The sequence below is a fragment of the Erpetoichthys calabaricus genome, chromosome 3, assembly GCF_900747795.2.
Source record: "Erpetoichthys calabaricus chromosome 3, fErpCal1.3, whole genome shotgun sequence".
Lineage (NCBI taxonomy): Eukaryota > Metazoa > Chordata > Cladistia > Polypteriformes > Polypteridae > Erpetoichthys > Erpetoichthys calabaricus.
Window position 1 is genome coordinate 251,831,429 of NC_041396.2, and position 19,538 is coordinate 251,850,966.

Consider the following 19,538-nt stretch of genomic DNA (forward strand, 5'->3'; position numbering starts at 1 on the left):
TTATTAGAAAACAACAGTTAATATCCTATTAACAAGGGTGAGCTGGAACACATTTTTGAAGGACACAAAATATAGTCAACTTATTGTTAGTAACAAAAATCCAAGAAAATATTGACAAATCTTTTTTTCCAATATCGCACACCCCTAATGTGTATCTAGTCACCATTTTAAAGGGTGTCCTACTGATCTTTCTATGAAGACATGGTTCAGTTGGCCAGAATATTAAAATGTAAGGGCTTTGCCAGCAAGGTGTGAAAATGAGGTCTGTTGAGCATATTATAGTCAAGAGATATCGGTCTTCAGTAAACCTTCTTTTTTTTTATTTTTTTATTTTTTATTTTTTTTATATGAAGGTAACCCTCCGGGACTTGCGAACTTTTCAGCTAGAGCAGGAGTTTGATGCCTATTCTGGAAGCCTGTCAGATTTTGATGTACATGGCAACCTACTGGTTACATGTGGTTTCTCTAGCCGGATGAATGGACTAGCATGTGACCGTTTCCTGATGGTGTATGACCTCCGAATGATGAGAGCTATCACTCCACTGCAAGTCCATGTTGATCCCCTCTTTCTGAGGTTCATCCCAACCTATACATCCCGTTTAGCTATTATTTCACAGACAGGTAACAAATATAAGCTTCTACTCTGAATAGGGGATGAAGGCATTTTAATTATAAATGCAAATGGAGGTTGTTTTTGATGAGGGTATAAAGTTATTAGGAGTGGGAGTGCACTGTTATATTAAGGTATCACTGGGAAAAGCATAATCCAAGAGAATTTATGTTTTGAGTCCTTTTGATGGTCTTCCTTCTTTCCTCCCTCAGGTCAGTGCCAGTTCTGTGAGCCCACAGGCTTGGCAAATGTGGCTGATATATTTCATGTAAACACTGTGGGTCAGTTGGTCATGAGCTTTGATGTGTCCTCCAGCAAGCAGGCCTTGGTGTTTGGAGACTCTGGGGGCTGTGTCCACCTTTGGGCAGATGCAGCAGATGTCACTTTCAACAGATATTCACGCGAGACAGAGTTTGCACTTCCCTGCATGGTGGACACTGTGCATCACCTGGACTGGAACCATGAGCTGATGCCTCTGTCTCTTATTCCATTTCCACTGACTGGATCAGAGCCTCTTCTTTCTGACTGGCCTTCTGCTTTTTCTAGTCCTCAACCCAGGTGAATGAACAGAGTTGAGATTTATAGTCCCCTGGTATTCCAATTTTTCTTTTGACAAATGTCAAGCTAGATAAAGCTGTGCCTGTAAATCTCTTCTTTGAAAAGCAACCCCCAAAACCCCAGATTTGTGAAAATGACTGATGTATTGAGAGCTCTGTTTCTTGTTGGTTTCTTTCTTACATCTGTTTATAGCAAGCACGAGTAGCCAGTTCAAAACACTTCTGCTGATTAGCTGTTTGGCAACATCCCTACTAAGTGAGGAAACAGACCTTTTGTGAGCTGATCAGATTTTTTGCAAAAACGTTTTGTTGACCTATTTAACTTTAAGTATTAGATCTTAAATTACATTTTCATGTACTCCCAACAATCCAAGAAGGTAAACTGATAACACGTGACTTGAGAAGAAACACTCCACTTTTGGCTTGTAAATTTATTACTGTAATGCCAATATTTTTGGTTCAGACCAAATAATATTTTTTATTGTCTTAATTTTCTTATGTGCCTAACATATAGACGTGCTCCACCAGTTGACCCAGAGATTCTGCGTACCATGAAGACAGTAGGTTTTATTGGATATGCTCCTAATCCCAGAAACAAGCTGCGAAATCAGGTAAATCCTAGAGATTTTGTTGGGTAACAACATTTTTTGCCATTGCTGTCTACCCTGTCCAAAATATTTTCCAGCCTGAACCCGGTATAAGTATTCAAAATTGATACAGTTCATGCTTTATGAGTTCAACTTATATATTAATGAAGCATTTCAGTTTTTTCTCCATTGAAAATGTATACTTTCAGCAGGGTAAGCGGTTGCTTAGAAATACAAACACAAAATATAGGGGGGCCCATTTTGGTAGGTAAAAATATGCTGTCACTACTGAAGGCATAATAGTAGAGTATGTGTCATGTATAATGCAAGGGAACTAAAGAATGTTATGCTTTAGACAGGAAAGGGGCACTATTAAATTGTGTCCATTGTCTACTACTCTCATGTACATACAGTTCAGTTTGTTCCTTAAAATTAGGTACAGTAAAGTCAAAATTTGTATTTTGCTTTAAATATAAGCAGTTCAGATTTGAGATGTGGGTTTAGATACTGGATGGATGGATAAGGCGGAAGTACTAAATGTTAACTTTTATTTCTGTGCATACAAACATTTATATAATTTAGAATAATAATAACAGAATAATTTAAGACTCTGTTTATATTCTGACAGTGAGACAATGGAGAATTCACAGTAGTGAATAAAGATTTGGAGGAGCTTTTCATAAATTTGTTTGCAAGTGGATCTGGAGAATTTGAAAACATTTATAGAAAGTATTCAAGATGATATTGGCTAAAAACAAGATTATTATAACTACTGTTGAAGTAAATGACAAATAAGATAAGTTACAATAAATAGTTGAATGAGACAAGGGTTTCTGTTATCTGCTTTCTTGTTTATACTCTGCATTGTTTCTTTAGTTAATAATATTGTAGCACTGTGTGGTGCTTGCCAGCACTGACCTAATGGATATTTGCTCATTTCATTGCTCTTTTAGGTAGTGTGCTATCCTTTGAAGGACCGCTAACTTTAGCCATACTACAGTGGTGATTGTATCAATATCACCTTTTTAATAGGCTCACCTGCAGCGACACTCAATCTGCTTTAGTAATGGAATGCCAGCTCATTGTGTTGTTGACTCAGCACTGATGTTGTCGGGCAGCACAACAAGAATGTTGAGCACTATTTTGTCAGGTGGAACAGCAAGAATGTTGAGCACCATACTATCATATGGTGTTGCTGTGGTGTGTGCTGCTGTAGTTTTGGGTGCTGATCTGACAATTATATGTAGCCTGTTTATGTCTCTTTCCCAATCCTGCTAAGAGTGCATTACAGTAATCTTGTCGTCTTAAAACAAAATCCTGTCTCACCTACTCAGTGTCTTGCAGTGACAGAAAAGGTCTAACTTGTGTTTGTCATGTAAGATATTCTTAGATATAACAGTATTGTCAAGAACATGTGTCTGCTCCTGCTTTTTAATTATTTATTTGTTTTGGTGTATTATACCACCATAAAGTTTTTTCTTTTCTTATCTACAGTGCCATTTCACAGCATCTTAATATGATCGGCAACATGTTGTTTGAACTTAAGACAGCTGCTGTTTTTCATTTAATTGATGTGACATGCAATATCATTTAGATAGATAGATAGACTAGGGGGCTCCGCCCCCTGCTCGCTTCGCTCGCCAACCCCTGGCGTTGGGACATGAGAAAGAGTCAGATGTATGAATTAGATATAGAATAGTGTGCAGCTTTGGATGATGCCCATAGAAATAACAAATAGAGTGTTTGTCATATATTAATGTTTTATTGGAATATTTCTTTGTATACAACATTAGTAGTAAAGATGGTGTCTTGTCCTTGAATGAGTCTTCCTTGGAATGGATTATTTATAATTTTAACTTTAACGTCAGATGAACGGCGAACACGTGAGAAGGCAACATAAAGTTGTCCATGTCCAAAAACGGGTTCAGAGAGGTAGATGCCAACCTTGTCCATGGTTTGTCCTTGTGATTTGTTGATGGTCATGGCAAATGCAGGTTTAATGGGGAACTGTCGGCGTTTCAATGTAAAAGGTAATTCTAGCTCAGAACTTGTAAGGTCAATTCTAGGAATGAGAACAGTATTGTTAGCATGTGATCCTGTAAGAACTGTCGCTTGAATAACATTGCGTGTCATGGTGTTGACGACTAACCGTGTGCCATTGCATAAACCCTGTTTTGTGTTAAGGTTTCTTAATAGCATGATTATTGTTCCGTTTTTAAGGGCAAGGTCGTGTTGTGGTAATCCGGCAGGGTTAATAGTGTTCAAATATTCTAAGGGGAAATTTATATGTTCATTGTCGTCATCAGAGTCAACTTTGTCTGAGCTTAGAAAGATCTGTGTCTCTCCAGGAAGTAATGAAATGACTTGGTTATTAATGTGATTAACATTAATATTTTTTGGACATAATATAGTGCGTTGTGTTAACAGGGGTATTTGGTCTAATGTGATTGCTGTTCCAAATATCTCTTTTACTAAGTCGTCTGAGATAAAGGATTGTGGAATGGAAATAATATCTGGGTGAAGTCCATCTGTATTTGTGAGTGTACCATTTCCCAGTTGTATTAGCCAACTGTTATATTCTGGATCTGGACATCGCATGTTTTGTACCAACTGTATTGTTTTAAAGCAATGCCAATTGTCTGCGTATTTTAAGGTGGACTGAACAATAGCTGAGCGCATGGCATGTGGAACAATAGCTAAGCATTGTCTAAAATCTCCTCCTAATAAAAGAACTTTTCCTCCAAAGGGAATATTATTATTCATCAACGTTTGTAGAAGTTTATCAATGGTGTTGAGTAAGTGACTGGATGCCATTGTACATTCATCAATAATTATCAGTTTTGCAAGACGGATGTCTCGGGAATTGCTACTGTGAATGTTCATAGTGGATACTGATGTCTCTGTGATTGGGACCGGTATTTTGAATATTGAGTGACATGTACGACCATTTATTAACAGATTTGCTGCCACTCCGGAGGATCGCAGTCACTGTTAATATGTTTCCTTTTCTGCAGTTGAACGGTTAATAGTGCTTTATTGTAAGGAGATCCACCAATGCTGACACCTATGCTGTCTAGTGTGAAGGTGTTGACGTTCACTTTAGAATATGTGGCTTTGGGTGTCACTTCTTATGGATGTGTGTGTGTGGGGGGGGGGGGGGGGGGGGGTGAGGATTGTTGTTGCGCGAGCGTCTTCTTTCTTTTTGTGTTCCTGTGTCTTGTTTGAATCCCCCTCTTTGTGTGTGTCCCGTCCGTTGCTTGTAGGGTCTGTGGGGTGGGCTTCGCTCGCCAACCCCTGGTGTTGGGAATGACAAAGAGCGTGATGTATGAATGAGATATAGAATAGTGTGACGGTGTAGATGATGCAAATAGAAATCAAACAATAAAGTGTGTGGCACAGTGTAAAGGTTTATTTGAAAATTTCTTTGTACACGCCGTTTAAGTGTAAAAGGTAATTCCAGCTCAGAACTTGTAAGGTCATTTAAGATGGTTATTGTTGTGATCAGAGTCAAGTTTGTCAGAGCTTAGAAAGAGTTGTGTCTCTCCAGGAAGTAATGGAATGACTTGGGTATTTATGTTTTCCACATTAATATTTTTTGGACATAATATAGTGCGTTGTGTTAAAAGGGGCATTTGGTCTAATGAGATTGCTGTTCCAAATGTCTCTGTAACTAAGTCGTCGCAGATAAAGGCTTGAGGAATTGTAATAATATGTGGCTGAAGTCCTTCTGTATGGGTGAGTGTACCATCTCTCAGTTGTAATAAGCAATTGTTATGATCTGGTTCTGGACATCGTATCTTTTTTACTAACTGTATCTTTTGAAAGTAATGCCAATTGTCTGCGTATTTTAAGGTGCACTGAGCAATAGCTGAGTGCATGGCATCTGGAAGAATAGCTAATCACTGTCTAAAATCTCCTCCTCACAAAAGTACCTTTCCTCCAAATCGAATATTATTATTCATAAACGTTTGTAGAAGTTTATGAATGGTGTTGAGTAAGTGACTTCATGTCATTGAACATTCATCAATAAACAACATTTTTTCAAGACGGATGTCACGTGCAGTGCCACCGTTAATGTTCATAGTGGATACCGATTTGTAGGATCTAATGCAGTTGCTAAAGATTTAACTTTCAGGTACATCGTCAGTTATAAGCTTCTGTAGATATTCAGTATATGAATGTAAAGAAGGCAGTCTAATTTGACCCTTTTGTCAACAACGTGTAAATGTATTACTTGTATTGCCAGTTGTTTCTTCAGGGAAGTGAACTGAATGACAATGATTGCAAATGACATTCATTAATCCGAATGAATTTTCCTGGTGTATGTTTTGCTTGTGCCGTTTGAGAGGCGCGTTGTTGCATGTGTAGTATTTGGTACGTGTTGTTTTGGAGCTGTAATCGATTTGCCTGTGCTGTGTGAGAAGCCCGTTGTAGCCTTCGCTGCCATTAACGTATGTCTGAGACGGGAGGTGTTTCGTTTTGAATCCGTGCCTGTTGCGATGCAACACTTTGATTGATAGATTGCGTAATGTGGATCTAGGATGTAGATTTGTGCATATTTGCGTTGTTGATTTGTTTCAGGGTGCACTGTTCCAATGCGATGCAGTATTTGTGCACATATGCGAAAGCAGTATGGTCCATTGCCTTTTGGTGGCCTGATATTATATATATCAAAAGCATATGCAAAAGCAATTGAACTATTGTAGGATCTAATGCAGTTCATAAAGTTTTTACTTTTAGGTACATCGTTAGTTAGAAGCTTTAGTTGAGCTTTGCGTTTTTGGAGTCGAGACATTTTTTCTTATGGATGTGTGGGGGGGATCGTTGTTGCGCGAGCGTTTTGTTTCTTTTTGTGTTCCTGTGTCTTGTTGAATCCCCCTCTTTGTGTGTGTCCCGTCCCTTGCTTGTAGGGTCTGTGGGGTGGTTTTGTGTTCTTTTTTTTGGTCTTCCATGGGCTTGTTGAATCCCCCTCTTGGTGTGTGTCCCGTCCCGTCCCGTGCCTGTAGGGGGGGGGGGGGGGGTATGGTCGTGCCTTGCTATTGTGCGCTCGTCTGTTCTTTTTTTTTTGGTGTGTTTAGTTTCGTGTGCAATGTGTTTCATGCTTTCCCCTCGTTTGAGTACTCTTTCCCCTCGTTTGAGTACTCTTTTATGTGCCTTTTCCTTATTTTGGTGCTTGTTGAGCCTCATTTTTGTGACTCCTTTCTGTATGTGCTCACTCCTGTTTTCTGTGCTCTTGTCGGACTCTTTTTGCGCCTGCGTCTCTCGCGGCCCCTCATCCGCCTCTCTCCCCCTCTTTGTGTGTGTCCCGTCCCTTGCTTGTAGGGTCTGTGGGGTGGTTTTGTGTTCTTTTTTTTGGTCTTCCATGGGCTTGTTGAATCCCCCTCTTGGTGTGTGTCCCGTCCCGTGCCTGTAGGGTGGCGGGGGTATGGTCGTGCCTTGCTATTGTGCGCTCGTCTGTTCTTTTTTTTTTGGTGTGTTTAGTTTCGTGTGCAATGTGTTTCGTGCTTTCCCCTCGTTTGAGTGCTCTTTAATGTTTTTTTTCCTTATTTTGGTGCTTGTTGAGCCTCATTTTTGTGACTCCTTTCTGTATGTGCTCACTCCTGTTTTCTGTGCTCTTGTCGGACTCTTTTTGCGCCTGCGTCTCTCGCGGACCCTCATCCGCCTCTCTCGCCCTCTTTTGTCCGCCTTTCTCGGGTCCTCAGCCGACTCTCGCGGACTGTTTGTTGCGCCGGCGCAGTACGTCTTTTTGCAGCTACGGCCCATGGCCGGATGTGCCTGCGTCCATCATCCGGTTTAGCATTCTCGGTTAGTAATATGGATAGATAGATAGATAGATAGATAGATAGATAGATAGATAGATAGATAGATACTTTATTAATCCCAGGGGGAAATTCACATACTCCAGCAGCAAAAAATATTAAATTAAAGAGTAATAAAAAATGCAGGTAAAAAGGTGTAGGTGTAGCTTATGAAGTTATCACACTGTCGCTTTATAAGATGGTGGCACACATGGCCACAAGCTCTAATGTTTGGATTCATACAAAATTTTATTATTGGTCTTAAAGATTATTGACCAGATTTAGGACTTTGTTTTGTTACTTTAATTGTTTGATCTCTGGTTTTGAATGTTGACCCTTGGTTCTGTCACATTCCTTTGTTTTTGACTCCTACCTGGTATTAGATTCTGATTTTGATTTGCCCCTCTAAAAGAACTTTGTCTCCTGATTGCCATCAAAGTCCTTTTCTGCCTTCCTAGTTTTCTAGTTCTTGAAACAGGCTAAATATGCATCTCCTCTGTGTAAAAATGTCTCTTTTGGACAATATTGACCTTACTATGAAAACATGGCAAGACAACATGGTCCTTTACAAAGTCAGAGTGGCAGTGAACTACATTTCCAAAAATGTTTGATTCTACCGTAAATACAAAAGCTGATGATTTTTTTCCCCCCATAAAGCTCTGTTTACTCTATGTCATGTTTACAAACATTATACTTAATTTGGTGCACCATTGTCAATGGATGCATAAGTTATTTAGATTGGAAAACTATTAGTGTGCATGCAACTATTAGTGTTTATGCACAATGTATATTTCCCCTTGGATGTTGCATGACTTTCACCTTCTCTTTAGAGAAATATTCTTTAAGACGCTTCCTCTTTGTTATATAGCTCATAAAAATACGTACAGTCATCTCATTAGTTTTTGTCCTTAATGTATTTTTCAGTGCTTTGTCTAATATTTTTGCAACTATGTTAAAAAATGTATGGCATTTATTACCATAAGAGGATCAATTGCGTTAACTAATGTTTGTTTGAGATAATAAAAATTTAATTTTCGGTACAGACATGCAACATAGGTATACAAGTAATCTTCATAGTTTAACTGTTGTCTAAACCAGTTTAACATAAGCAGTTAGACAAGTTCAAAATGTTAAGTTTATGCATTTCTCACCCTGTGGGTAAGTACCGTTATCACTTCCAGCACACAGTACAGAGGGGCAAAGCTGACTTTAAGAGCAAAATTGAAAATGATATAAACACAGATGAGAATGGAGGTGGCTGGTACTGTAAGGTCTTCATTTAACTGATGAGAACAAAGTGAAACCTACATGCTGTACTGATGACCCTTTGCTTTCACATACTAAGTGTGTTTTACTGTAAATTTGATGTGTAGAAAATTATGAATGTGCCCATTTATTTATTTATTTATTTATTAAGCACTTTAAAAACAACATCAAGGCTGACCAAAGTGCTGCACAATAAAAACCCAACATATCAGACACACAATAAGCAAAGAGTAAATGAAACAGAAACACAAAAGAGCTGAAGAGATTCTAGTAAAAACTATACAGATAGCCAACATATCATACTGGGTTAAAAGGCAGAGAGTAAAAGTGTGTTTCTAAATAAGATTTAAAGACAGCTAGTGAAGGAGCCTGCCTAACATGCAACAGTAAATAGTTCCAGAGCTTTGGGGCTGCAACTGAAAAAGCCTGATCACCTCAGAGTTTGCATCGTGCCTTGGGAACACGTAAGAGCATCTGGTCTGCTGACCTGAGAGAGCGAGACGGTACATAAGGGTGCAGCAGTTCTGACAAACAAAATTCAGGAGCATGATGTAATGCAGTTTCAAATTAGACCGCAGAGAAGCATCTATGTTAAACCTTGTTTCAACAAGGACACTTTAATCTCATGTCAGTCGACATGCTTTTCTTTTTAGATTTTTTTAAAATGTTAGAATAGTTGTGTTTTTAGATATTTTTAAAATCTTAGTCAGAATTTCCCCACTGATATAAACCTTCCTTTTTGTGTTGTACAAATCTGTTACCTTAAAAGCTGTAGGTATTTAAGTATGCCAACATATCTGAGTAAAATGTAGTGGAAGGTTTGAAAACTTGGGATAGGTTATACAGTATACTTGTCTTTTTCTAGGTGCCATATAAGACAAAGGAAAATGACAGTGAATATGATAACTATAGCCAAGTGCCGGAGTCCCCAATTGGGAGAGAGGAGGAACCTCATCTGTATATGGTTCCTAAGAAGTATAGGAAGGTACTGGTTTTCCAAGTGTTTTTTAAACGATCCTCCTGATATTGAATCATACTCTTACTCTACTGTTTTGAATTTTCTCAGGTGACCATTAAATATTCCAAGTTGGGCCTGGAAGACTTTGACTTCAAGCACTACAACAAAACTTTGTTTGCAGGGCTAGAGCCACACATTCCCAATGCATATTGTAACTGCATGATTCAAGTAAGTTGGGACTAGAAGCAAGGGTTCAATTTTGATAATTAGTCTGCAGATTTATTTGCAAGGTTCTACACATTAGCCTTTTCCAAATAATTTATTGATACTTATAGGTTAACAGGTTTATTTATTTTATGAAAGATGTTTTCCTCTTTTTTTTTAATAACTACGGTTGTCCTAATAGAACATAACCACTAACTGCAGTGCATTGGATCAACACACATTATGGGCATTTATGTCGGGACAGGTGAGATTGGAGGCCTACACTGGTACAGTGTGTTACTGCACCCACCACATGACGAAACAGCTTGGGATCCCAGTTAGCAACCCCCCAGACAGCCAAGCAGTCTAGTACCACCCCCCGGGAATGACCATCTATCTGCCTCAGCCAGGTTTTACATGGGCATCCCCTTGGCCTTGTCCAGCTGCTTGGGTCCTCAACAATAAGTATACTGCAAGCCATAGTTCTGTAACTGACACTCCCTCACAATGCAGGTAATGTGCCTCATTTGGGACTCCGTGACCAACCGCTTATTTGACACAAAGTCATACCGGGGTACCCAAGGATTCTCGGAAGAGACACAGTACCAAAAGAGTGCAATCTTCATCTCTGGTCACTGAATAGCGTCCATGTCTCACAACCATATAGCAACACAGGAAGCACAAGCACTCGTCTTTTTGCAGAGATATCGGGAGCACCACACACCCCTTTCCAGCGACCTCATGACCCCCCCCATGCTCTCCCAGTCCATCTACTGACTTCATGGAAAGAGTCATCAGAGACATGAATTGCACTGCCAAGTTAAGTAAACCTCTAGATGAGGTTGACATTCTCACCACAGACATACACACTGCTGATGGCTGCGCCCAAGAGGTCATTAAAGCTTGGGTCTTGGTTTTTATCCAGGACACTTGTAAGCCCAAACACTCAGACTCCGTGCTCAGTCTTTCGAGAGCCCTGGTGAGAAGCCTCCATTTACTCTGCGAAGATCACAGCAACGCCGGCAAAGTCAAGATCAATAAATCTTTTTTCACCAACAGATGCCCCACAGCTGCTCGACCTCATGACCCTGTCCAGCTCCCAGTCCATGCAATCATTGAACAGAGTAGGAGCAAGAACACACCCCTGACGAACCCCAGAATCAAATGGAAAAAACACAGAGGTTCTGCCTCCACTCTGCACAGCACTCACAGTACCAGTGTACAGGCCGGCCATGATATCCAAAAACTTTGGGGGGATCCCGCCAAGTCTCAAGATGCCCCACAGGGCAGCTAGATAAACTAAGTTAAATGCTTTACAAAAATCGGCAAAAGCTGCAAAGAAATTCTGTATATCACCATTATAATATTAGTAGTTTCTGAGGACTCATAAATTTAATGCCTTGATATTGAAACTAGCATAAAAGCTAGCAATGAACCAGACTTTTATTTCTCCAAGCCTTTTCTTGGCTCAGAAGTAAACCAGGACACTAAGCACATAAAAGACACAGTGCTTCCTTTAGCTGGTGTATGCCTATCAAGTATAGCAGTCAAAGATTATTTATAGAACTCAGGCTCTTTTTTGACAATTCATTATTCTGGAAGACAGTTTGAAGGAATCTACTCTGAAAAAATTAAAAAAGTAATGGACCTAAGGTTTTATGTTCAAAAAATATGATCTGCGTGGAAACTTTACAGCCACAGCTAATGATAAAATTAGTGATTTAATTGTGTGATAGGGTAAAGCGAGTTAGCTACAGTAATTTTGAGGTGCAGTGTGTGTGACACCTTCAGTGGTTTTATTCCTTTTCATTATGCTTAGGATTGCAATAAAGTCTCAATAGGTGCTATTTACATCTATATTGAAATTCCTTGAAATTAACAGCAGTACTCTGCCTTTCCAGTATAACTTGCTGGCAGACTTCATTTAATTAATGATAGCATCCAGATTGTTTCTAGATTTCTCCTAAACACATGATATCAGGGTCAAGACAGGTGTCAGAACTACATAAAGACTCCTTATTAAGTGGTTCAAGTCACATTTCTGATTGAGTCAAATTTGTGATTTGGTGATGTATCTAATGAATTAAAAACTTCTTCATAATCTACTCCAAATTTTACCCTTTTTTCTGAAAAGGTGGTTCCTCCAGTTTTTCTTAAAATTAATGGAATGTGTATTTTACTTCCATATTCAAGCAGAAAGGGATGTTGATAGCCTTTATAGAAGAATGACAGGCTGCTTCTGGGTTACAAATCAGTTCCATTCATGCTGATGTCATAACATGGGTTTCTTAGGTCTTCACTGAAAATGTTCATTAATGGAAGTATGGTATCATCAAGAAATTTTAATGCTTATTTTATTTCTTATTTTATAGAAAACATTTCCAACTTAATTGGTTAAATGACAGTAAAGCAATATTACTGCACTTTAAATCGCAGCAAATGATTTAAAATAAATCACATGTATAGTATGTTGATTTTGTGTTTCCTACAGTTTTAGAAAATAAAGTACTTCAAACAGTTGAAAAGGCATAATAATTTCATGAAAAACTACTGCTAACTAATGATTGATCCCTCCGCATAGATATGCTGTCTTTGCTGAAGAATCTCTTTACCTTTCCCAGCACCTGTGCTCTCTGAGATGGTATAACTGGGACACATTCTTAGAACAATAGGAATTATAAGCAGCAGGTTCTGATGACCCAGCTGATTAGGCAACTGTTGATCAAGCTTCTTGCCATTGATGAAGCTTATTGAGTGACTGCCGGGTACATTTGGTGGTATATGCATATGAAAGCGCAATATGATTGAAAATGGTGGCAACATCTGTAGTGCACAGCAGTGGTTCTCAACCTTTTTGACCTCAGGGCCCAGTTTAATGTGTCTTTCATCAGTTATGACCCCAGACAATATTTTCCCCTATAACATTTAAAATTCAGTGATGTACATGAAGTTTTGCCTGCCATGAGAACAAATATCAAAGATCATCCTGCATGTCATAAGTAGTGCATAGCAAAACTGAATATGATCATGTAAATAATGGGTTTCCTCCTTGGTGTAATGTGTGCAATGAAAACCAGAATATGATATCAAAAAATGGGTCCTCCTTGGTGAATTGTTTTTTTTTTTTTTTTGCCCTCCTCAGCTGCCAACCTATTGACAGTGTTGATAAACAGTGGTGTATAGCACTGTTTCTAACCATTATTGACAGCTACTATGTTTTCTTTCATGTCAAAACTAGTTTGCTTCTTTCTTTAGTAAAAAAAAAAAAATGAAAGTTGCAAGGTTAAGATCAATTTTTTTGTACTCATTTATATCTGCAGGTTTAAAAATAGTACAAAACACTATCATATAATGACATTTAAATCAAATATATACATCAGTCCTGTTATAATGAAGACACTAAATGTTCAATATATCAATAAAATGGATAGATCATTTTATATCTTAGAATAAAATGGTTGTTACTGCAGTCCAACAGTTAACAGCAGAAATGTTTTAGTAAATACACATACTGGATTAATTCATGATTGTCAGCAAATTATAATTAAGATGGAATAAAACCCTACATGAATAAATTTATAAATGGGGTGAACCAAAGCGGCAGCCAATATATGTCGGTTTGACTTGATATGTAAAGTATTCTATTTACTGAACAGCTGGTGTGCTCTACCACAAAGGAGCTTTTTATTGGAAAAGTAATGTCTCCCCTGTAACAACTTTCTAGGTGCTGTACTTTTTAGAGCCAATTCGATGCCTTGTTCAGTCCCATCTGTGCCAGAAGGAATTCTGCCTGGCTTGTGAGCTCGGCTTTCTGTTCCACATGTTGGACCTCTCAAGAGGAGACCCCTGCCAGGTAACAGTCAATTTGGTTAATTATATCCACTTTACTTTGAACGTTTCCGTTTTGTTACAGGACCTATGTGGAACGTTTCTGCTAATGTTTGTTGGTGAATTCACATATTCTGCTTTTGTTTAAGCATGCATTTTCGAAGTAATGCAGATTCCTCTCAAATTAAATATTGGGGAAGTAATCAGTTTTTTTTTGCTTTCTTTCAAAATGTAACATTTACATGAACAGCTGGTGCTCTGGCTAAAAAATATTTTTTCCATCCATTTTAGTTTCATCTCCTTTAGTATTTCTCAGTTTCTATTGTATGTGTAGGTTTTAAAGTCTTGTCTACTTTGCTGACATCTATATCTACCAGTCACTTTCTCTCTCCCTCCCTCCTTTATATAAGGCATAACAAAGCACTTGATTAATTACTGTGCTATTCACAGATGATATATACAGTTTATGTATATACTGTAGATAGATACTGTAGATAAATATATATTATTTGAAAGGGATTTTATGTCTTTTAAATTCTTTTTAAGCATGGAACAAAACCAACTTAGATATATATGTATAACAAAAAAGTTATTTATCTATTATAAAAAAAAAACCTGGAAAACATAAGTAAGCAAGGCTACGATACATGATCTTCTCGGAAGACATTTAAAAGACCCGCGAGACGACAGGGACTTGCCACGGTGCGTCTCGCGGGGACCGTAAACATGAGACTTGGTGCCAAGAGATTGTCCCAGGGACGTGGAACATGAGATATTTGCAAGACACGCCCTACTTACAAAAGATATTATATAAGAGCACACCCATCAAAAAACACTCAGTGGTATAAAAGCACGTAGTACACACAGATCATGTGCTCTCGGCACATATAAAGCGTATAAGGACAATACGGAGAATAGAGACCCAAAGGTGTTGGAGAGAAAAAAAAGGCAGATAAGAGATTATGAAAGCAGTGGAATTCAACAGGCTCAAACAAACGATGGCGCGATACACATGCAGAGAAAGGTACAGAATATGAAAGCAGTAAAATTAGAAAGTATTGTAGCGTCCCAGCCAGGTTGAGGGCTTTTTGGTTTTAAGTGACTGTTAGGTCCGATTGAGGGAGGGCGGAGTACAGCACGGAAGACTGATGGTGGGGTATTGATTGATGCGGTAAGGGGGGGGGTGCGTTGGAGAGGGTGCTAGAAAGTTGTGTTTGGGGTTAGGAAGTCGGCGATTGTACAAGTAAAAATTTTGTGACACCTTATCATGCCTGTCGCTACAGTATCAAAGAATAGATTACCCCAAACAAAAGGTGATTAATCATCAGAACCAGGTGTAATTGAAAAAATAGCAAGACAAATCAAGATCAGAAAAAAAAGATTAGAAAACAAAGTTCTTTCGCATTCGCATCAATCAATGCAAAAAACGTGGATTTACACAATAATGGACCATACGCTATGAGAATCTGTGGTCCCAGAATAGTTTAAGCAACGACAAGTTAAATTTCAAAGAATACACAATTCGGTCGGGTGTATATTGATGATCACGGAGTAGCTATGCAAATTTTAACAGGCAAAAAGAAAGGTAATGTATATATTCCGTGAATAACATTACACACCAAAGGAGATTGTGATGTGCCATTTGTATTAAAATGTTTACAGTTTACCTTGAGAATAGCTTTTGCTATGACAATCAATAGATCACAGGGACAAACATTAGAAAAACTCAGATTATTTATTACAGAAACAGAAACAATATTCACTCACGGGATACATTGCGTTGTCACAATGTGTCTCCAAAAAATATTGTTTTTAATGAAGCTTTAAAGTAAAAGTGCAAATAATGAAATTGAAAGAATTCCAAAGAAAAAAATATTTTAAATTGTATATCCGATTAACCAAACACGGGTTGGCGAGCGAAGCCCCCTAGTACTATATATATTCATCTTTTGTAATGGTTGAAAATTATATTTTTGCTACTGGTTACAGCCACCACAAAAAAATTCACTGTGGTGCTGAGGTGTCACCTGTTGCATAGCTGCACTCAGGTCCTAATCTGGGATCCTGAGTTGGTTTGTCATGTGGTGGGTGCGGCAATGCGCTGTATCAGCGTATGGTCCTAACCTCTCTCTCTCTCTCTCGGTTATAGTATTCATTTTATCACATTCATCAGTATGATAAGTGTTTGTAGCCCTCTAACTCATATTTTATATATCCTTTGTTCTTTCTCTGCTGTATTCATATGCGCTTGGCTAATATCTGGAAAAATCTGTCATTGGGGCTATAGCTGTGAGATTGAATGTCTCCATTAGTAAATATGCATAAAAATTTATAATTATCATTTTCAAAGGCAAAAATTAGAACTCAAAATCAATCTATTCATATTTTTGATTGGTAACTTATGTCATTATTAGGAAAACGTCTTCTCCTTAAACATAATTATTCATAGTACATTTTGGGACAGATTTTTCTATCTCATTGCTCATGTCTTTAACGTGAGATCCCTGATTTACAGGTTTTATGCTAGAACTGTTAAGCATCCATCAATGTACCAAACACTGACTTCTTCTTAAAGACAATGGTAATTAACTGGCATTTTTTCTGATTTTTCTTTTGTTAGTATAAGAAGTCACATACCAGTCTTAAAGGGCCCTTTTTTTGCTCATTTTAGTTATTTCATACAACCTGCAGTTTCACACACACTTTTGGCTGCTGATATGATACTCAATGCCTGAAACAATGAGGTGTAACAAAATAAAATTTTTCGGTCACCAGTGTTACATTTTTGCTTCAACTTTAAAAAAAGAGGTAATCGGTTTAGTTTAATCCCATACGTTGTTGCTCAACAAGGGGCTCCCACCTGCAGCACTTTAAACTGCTGGCCCATGATGGAAAGTACCAAGTTGAATCACACAAGCCTGCACTGCTAATTGTTGTTAATCTATTGGCAATTAAGTAGTCAATGATTTGTTTAAGACATGGTATGATTGTGGGACGTACTTTAAGGCTGAGATGTTCTTATGTGTTTGCGCCACACATTGTAATTCTGTTTTCTAGCCTCCTTTTACCTATACAGTATTTAATATATAGAAGTCACTCATTTTATGGACCTTTAGAATTTTCTATATAGATACTGTGAATTCACCGATTGAACTACTGCATATTAAATATGATTGTTTAGCAAACCTCACCTTTTTTCTGTATACAAGCTAGAAACTTTCTCAAAAGCAGCTTGCCCACTTTCTTTCCGCTTCTATCACTATATTTCCCTGAAGCCTAATTGGCCAGTTTTGATTATGACACAGGCAATATTTCTAGACTCTTATCAGTGTATTTCCAGGAATTCACCCTTAGATGACCTTTAAAAATAATGCAGGAGGGATTTTTCAATTAAAATTTCAGATAAAAAAATGTAATTCTGCCATCTATAGTGTGCAGTGTCCCGTAACTCAGCCAAAAAAATACACATTTATATGTACAGTATCTACAGTAGTTTAAAAAAATGCCTAGAATGTGTTAGTAAGCACCTACATCTGTAGGTCATATATTGTGGGAATTGTCTCCATTCAGAATATTTTGATTTAAATATATGAATGTCTCTCTCACACAGGCCTAGATCTAAAATTATTCCTAATCCTTTAACACAAAATTGAGAATAACACCTCTCATGATCTTCTTTCGGCTGCTACTGTTAGGGGTTGCCACAGAGGATCATCTTTTTCCATATCTTCCTGTCTTCTGCATCTTTCTCTGCTACACCAATCACCTGCATGTCCTATCTCACCACATCCATAAATCTTCTCCTAGGCCTTCCTCTTTTCCTCTTGCCTGACATCTCTATCTTTTAACATCCTTTTCCAAATATAATAATAATACTAATAATAATAATTCATTACATTTATATAGCGCTTTTCTCAGTACTCAAAGCGCTATCCACACAGGGAGGAACCAGGAAGCGAACCCACAATCTTCCACAGTCTTCTATACCCAGCATCTCTCCTCTGCACGTGTCCAAACCAATGCAATCTCACCCGTCTGACTTTGTCTCCCAACCATCCAACCTGAACCAACCCTCCAATGTACTCATTTCTAATCCTGTCCATCCTCGTTACTCCCAATGCAAATCTTACCGTCTTTTACTCTGCCACCCCCAGCTCTGTCTCCTGCTTTCTGGTCATTGCCACCGTATCCAACCCATACAACAAAGCTGATCTCACTACCATCTTGTAGATCTTCCCTTTCACTCTTGCTGATACCCACCTGTCACAAATTACTCCTGACACTGTTCACCACCCATTCCACCCTGCCTGCACTCTCTTTTTCACCTCTCCTCCACAATCCCCATTACTTTGTACTGTTGATCCCAGGTATTTAAACTCATCCACCTTCACCAACTCTACTCCCTGCATCCTCACCATTCCACTGACTTTTCTCTCATTCACACACACGTATTCTGTCATGTTCCTACTGACATTCATTCCTCTCCTCTCGAGAGCATATCTCCACCTCTCCAGGGTCTCCTCAACCTGCTCCCTACTCTTGCTACAGATCACATTGTTATTGGCAAACATCATAGTCCAAGGGGACTACTGTCTAATCTCATCTGTCAACCTATCCATCACCATTGCAATTATGAAAGGTCTCAGAGCCGATCCCTGATATAATCCCATCTCTCTGTTGAATGGATCCATCACTCCTACCACAGAGCTCACCACTGTCACACTTCCCTTGTACATATCCTGTATCACTCTTACGTACATCTCTGCCACTCCTGACTTCCTCATACAATACCACAACTTCTCTCGAGGCACCCTGTCATATACTTTCTCTAGGTCCACAAAGACACAATGCAACTCCTTTCTGGCCTTCTTTATACTTCACCATCAACAACCTCAAAGCAAACATTTCATCTGTTGTGCTCTTTCTTGGTATGAAACCATACTGCTGCTCACTAGTCATCACCTCCCTTCTTAGTCTAGCTTCCACTACTCTTTCCCATAACTTTATGCTGTGGCTCATCAATTGTATCCCCCTGTAGTTAATACAGCTCTGCACATACCCCTTAAAAATCGGTGCTCTTCTTCTCCACTCCTCAGGCATCTTCTCACTTTCCAAGATTCCATTAACCAATCTGGTTAAAAACTCCACTGCCATCTCTCCTAAACACCTTTATACTTCCACAGATATGTCATCTGGACTAGCAGCCTTTCTATTCTTCATCCTCTTCATAGCTGTCCTTACTTCCTCCTTGCTAATCTGTTTCAGTTCCTGATTCACTATCTCCACATCATCCAACCTTCTGTCTCTCTCTCATTCTGTTTGTTCATCAGCCTCTCAAAGTACTTTTTCCATCTTCTCCACACACCCTCCTCGCTTGTGAGTACTTTTCCATCTTTATCCTTTATGACACTAACCTGCTGCGCATCTTTCCCAGCTTGGTCCCTCTGTCTAGCCAATCAGTACAGGTCCGTTTCTCCCTCCTTAGTGTACAACCTCTCATACAACTCACCATATGCTTTTTCTTTAGCCTTTGCCACTTATCTCTTCACTTTGCGCCTTTTTTTCCTTGTACTCTTGTCTACTTTCTGCATCTCGCTGACTATCCCACTTCTTCTTCGCCATCCTCTTCCTCTGTATACTCTCCTGTACTTCCCCTTTCCTTGACTAGGTTTCCTTTTCCTCCTTCCTCTGTCCAGATGTCATACCAAGCTCCCTTCTTGCTGTCACTCT

General features: G+C 38.7%; 1 protein-coding gene across 3 annotated transcripts in view; it reads left to right on the top strand.

Annotated features, from left to right (window-relative positions):
* pan2 (poly(A) specific ribonuclease subunit PAN2) overlaps positions 1-19,538 on the top strand; it is a 58,731-nt gene that overhangs the window by 11,548 nt on the left and 27,645 nt on the right. For all 3 annotated transcript variants that reach the window (XM_028798047.2, XM_051925207.1, XM_051925208.1), the window contains exons 7-12: positions 354-621; positions 823-1,168; positions 1,682-1,778; positions 9,684-9,803; positions 9,885-10,004; positions 13,705-13,833. In XM_028798047.2, coding sequence (XP_028653880.1) covers positions 354-621; positions 823-1,168; positions 1,682-1,778; positions 9,684-9,803; positions 9,885-10,004; positions 13,705-13,833 — 1,080 coding nt within the window. The remainder of the gene's footprint in view (positions 1-353; positions 622-822; positions 1,169-1,681; positions 1,779-9,683; positions 9,804-9,884; positions 10,005-13,704; positions 13,834-19,538) is intronic.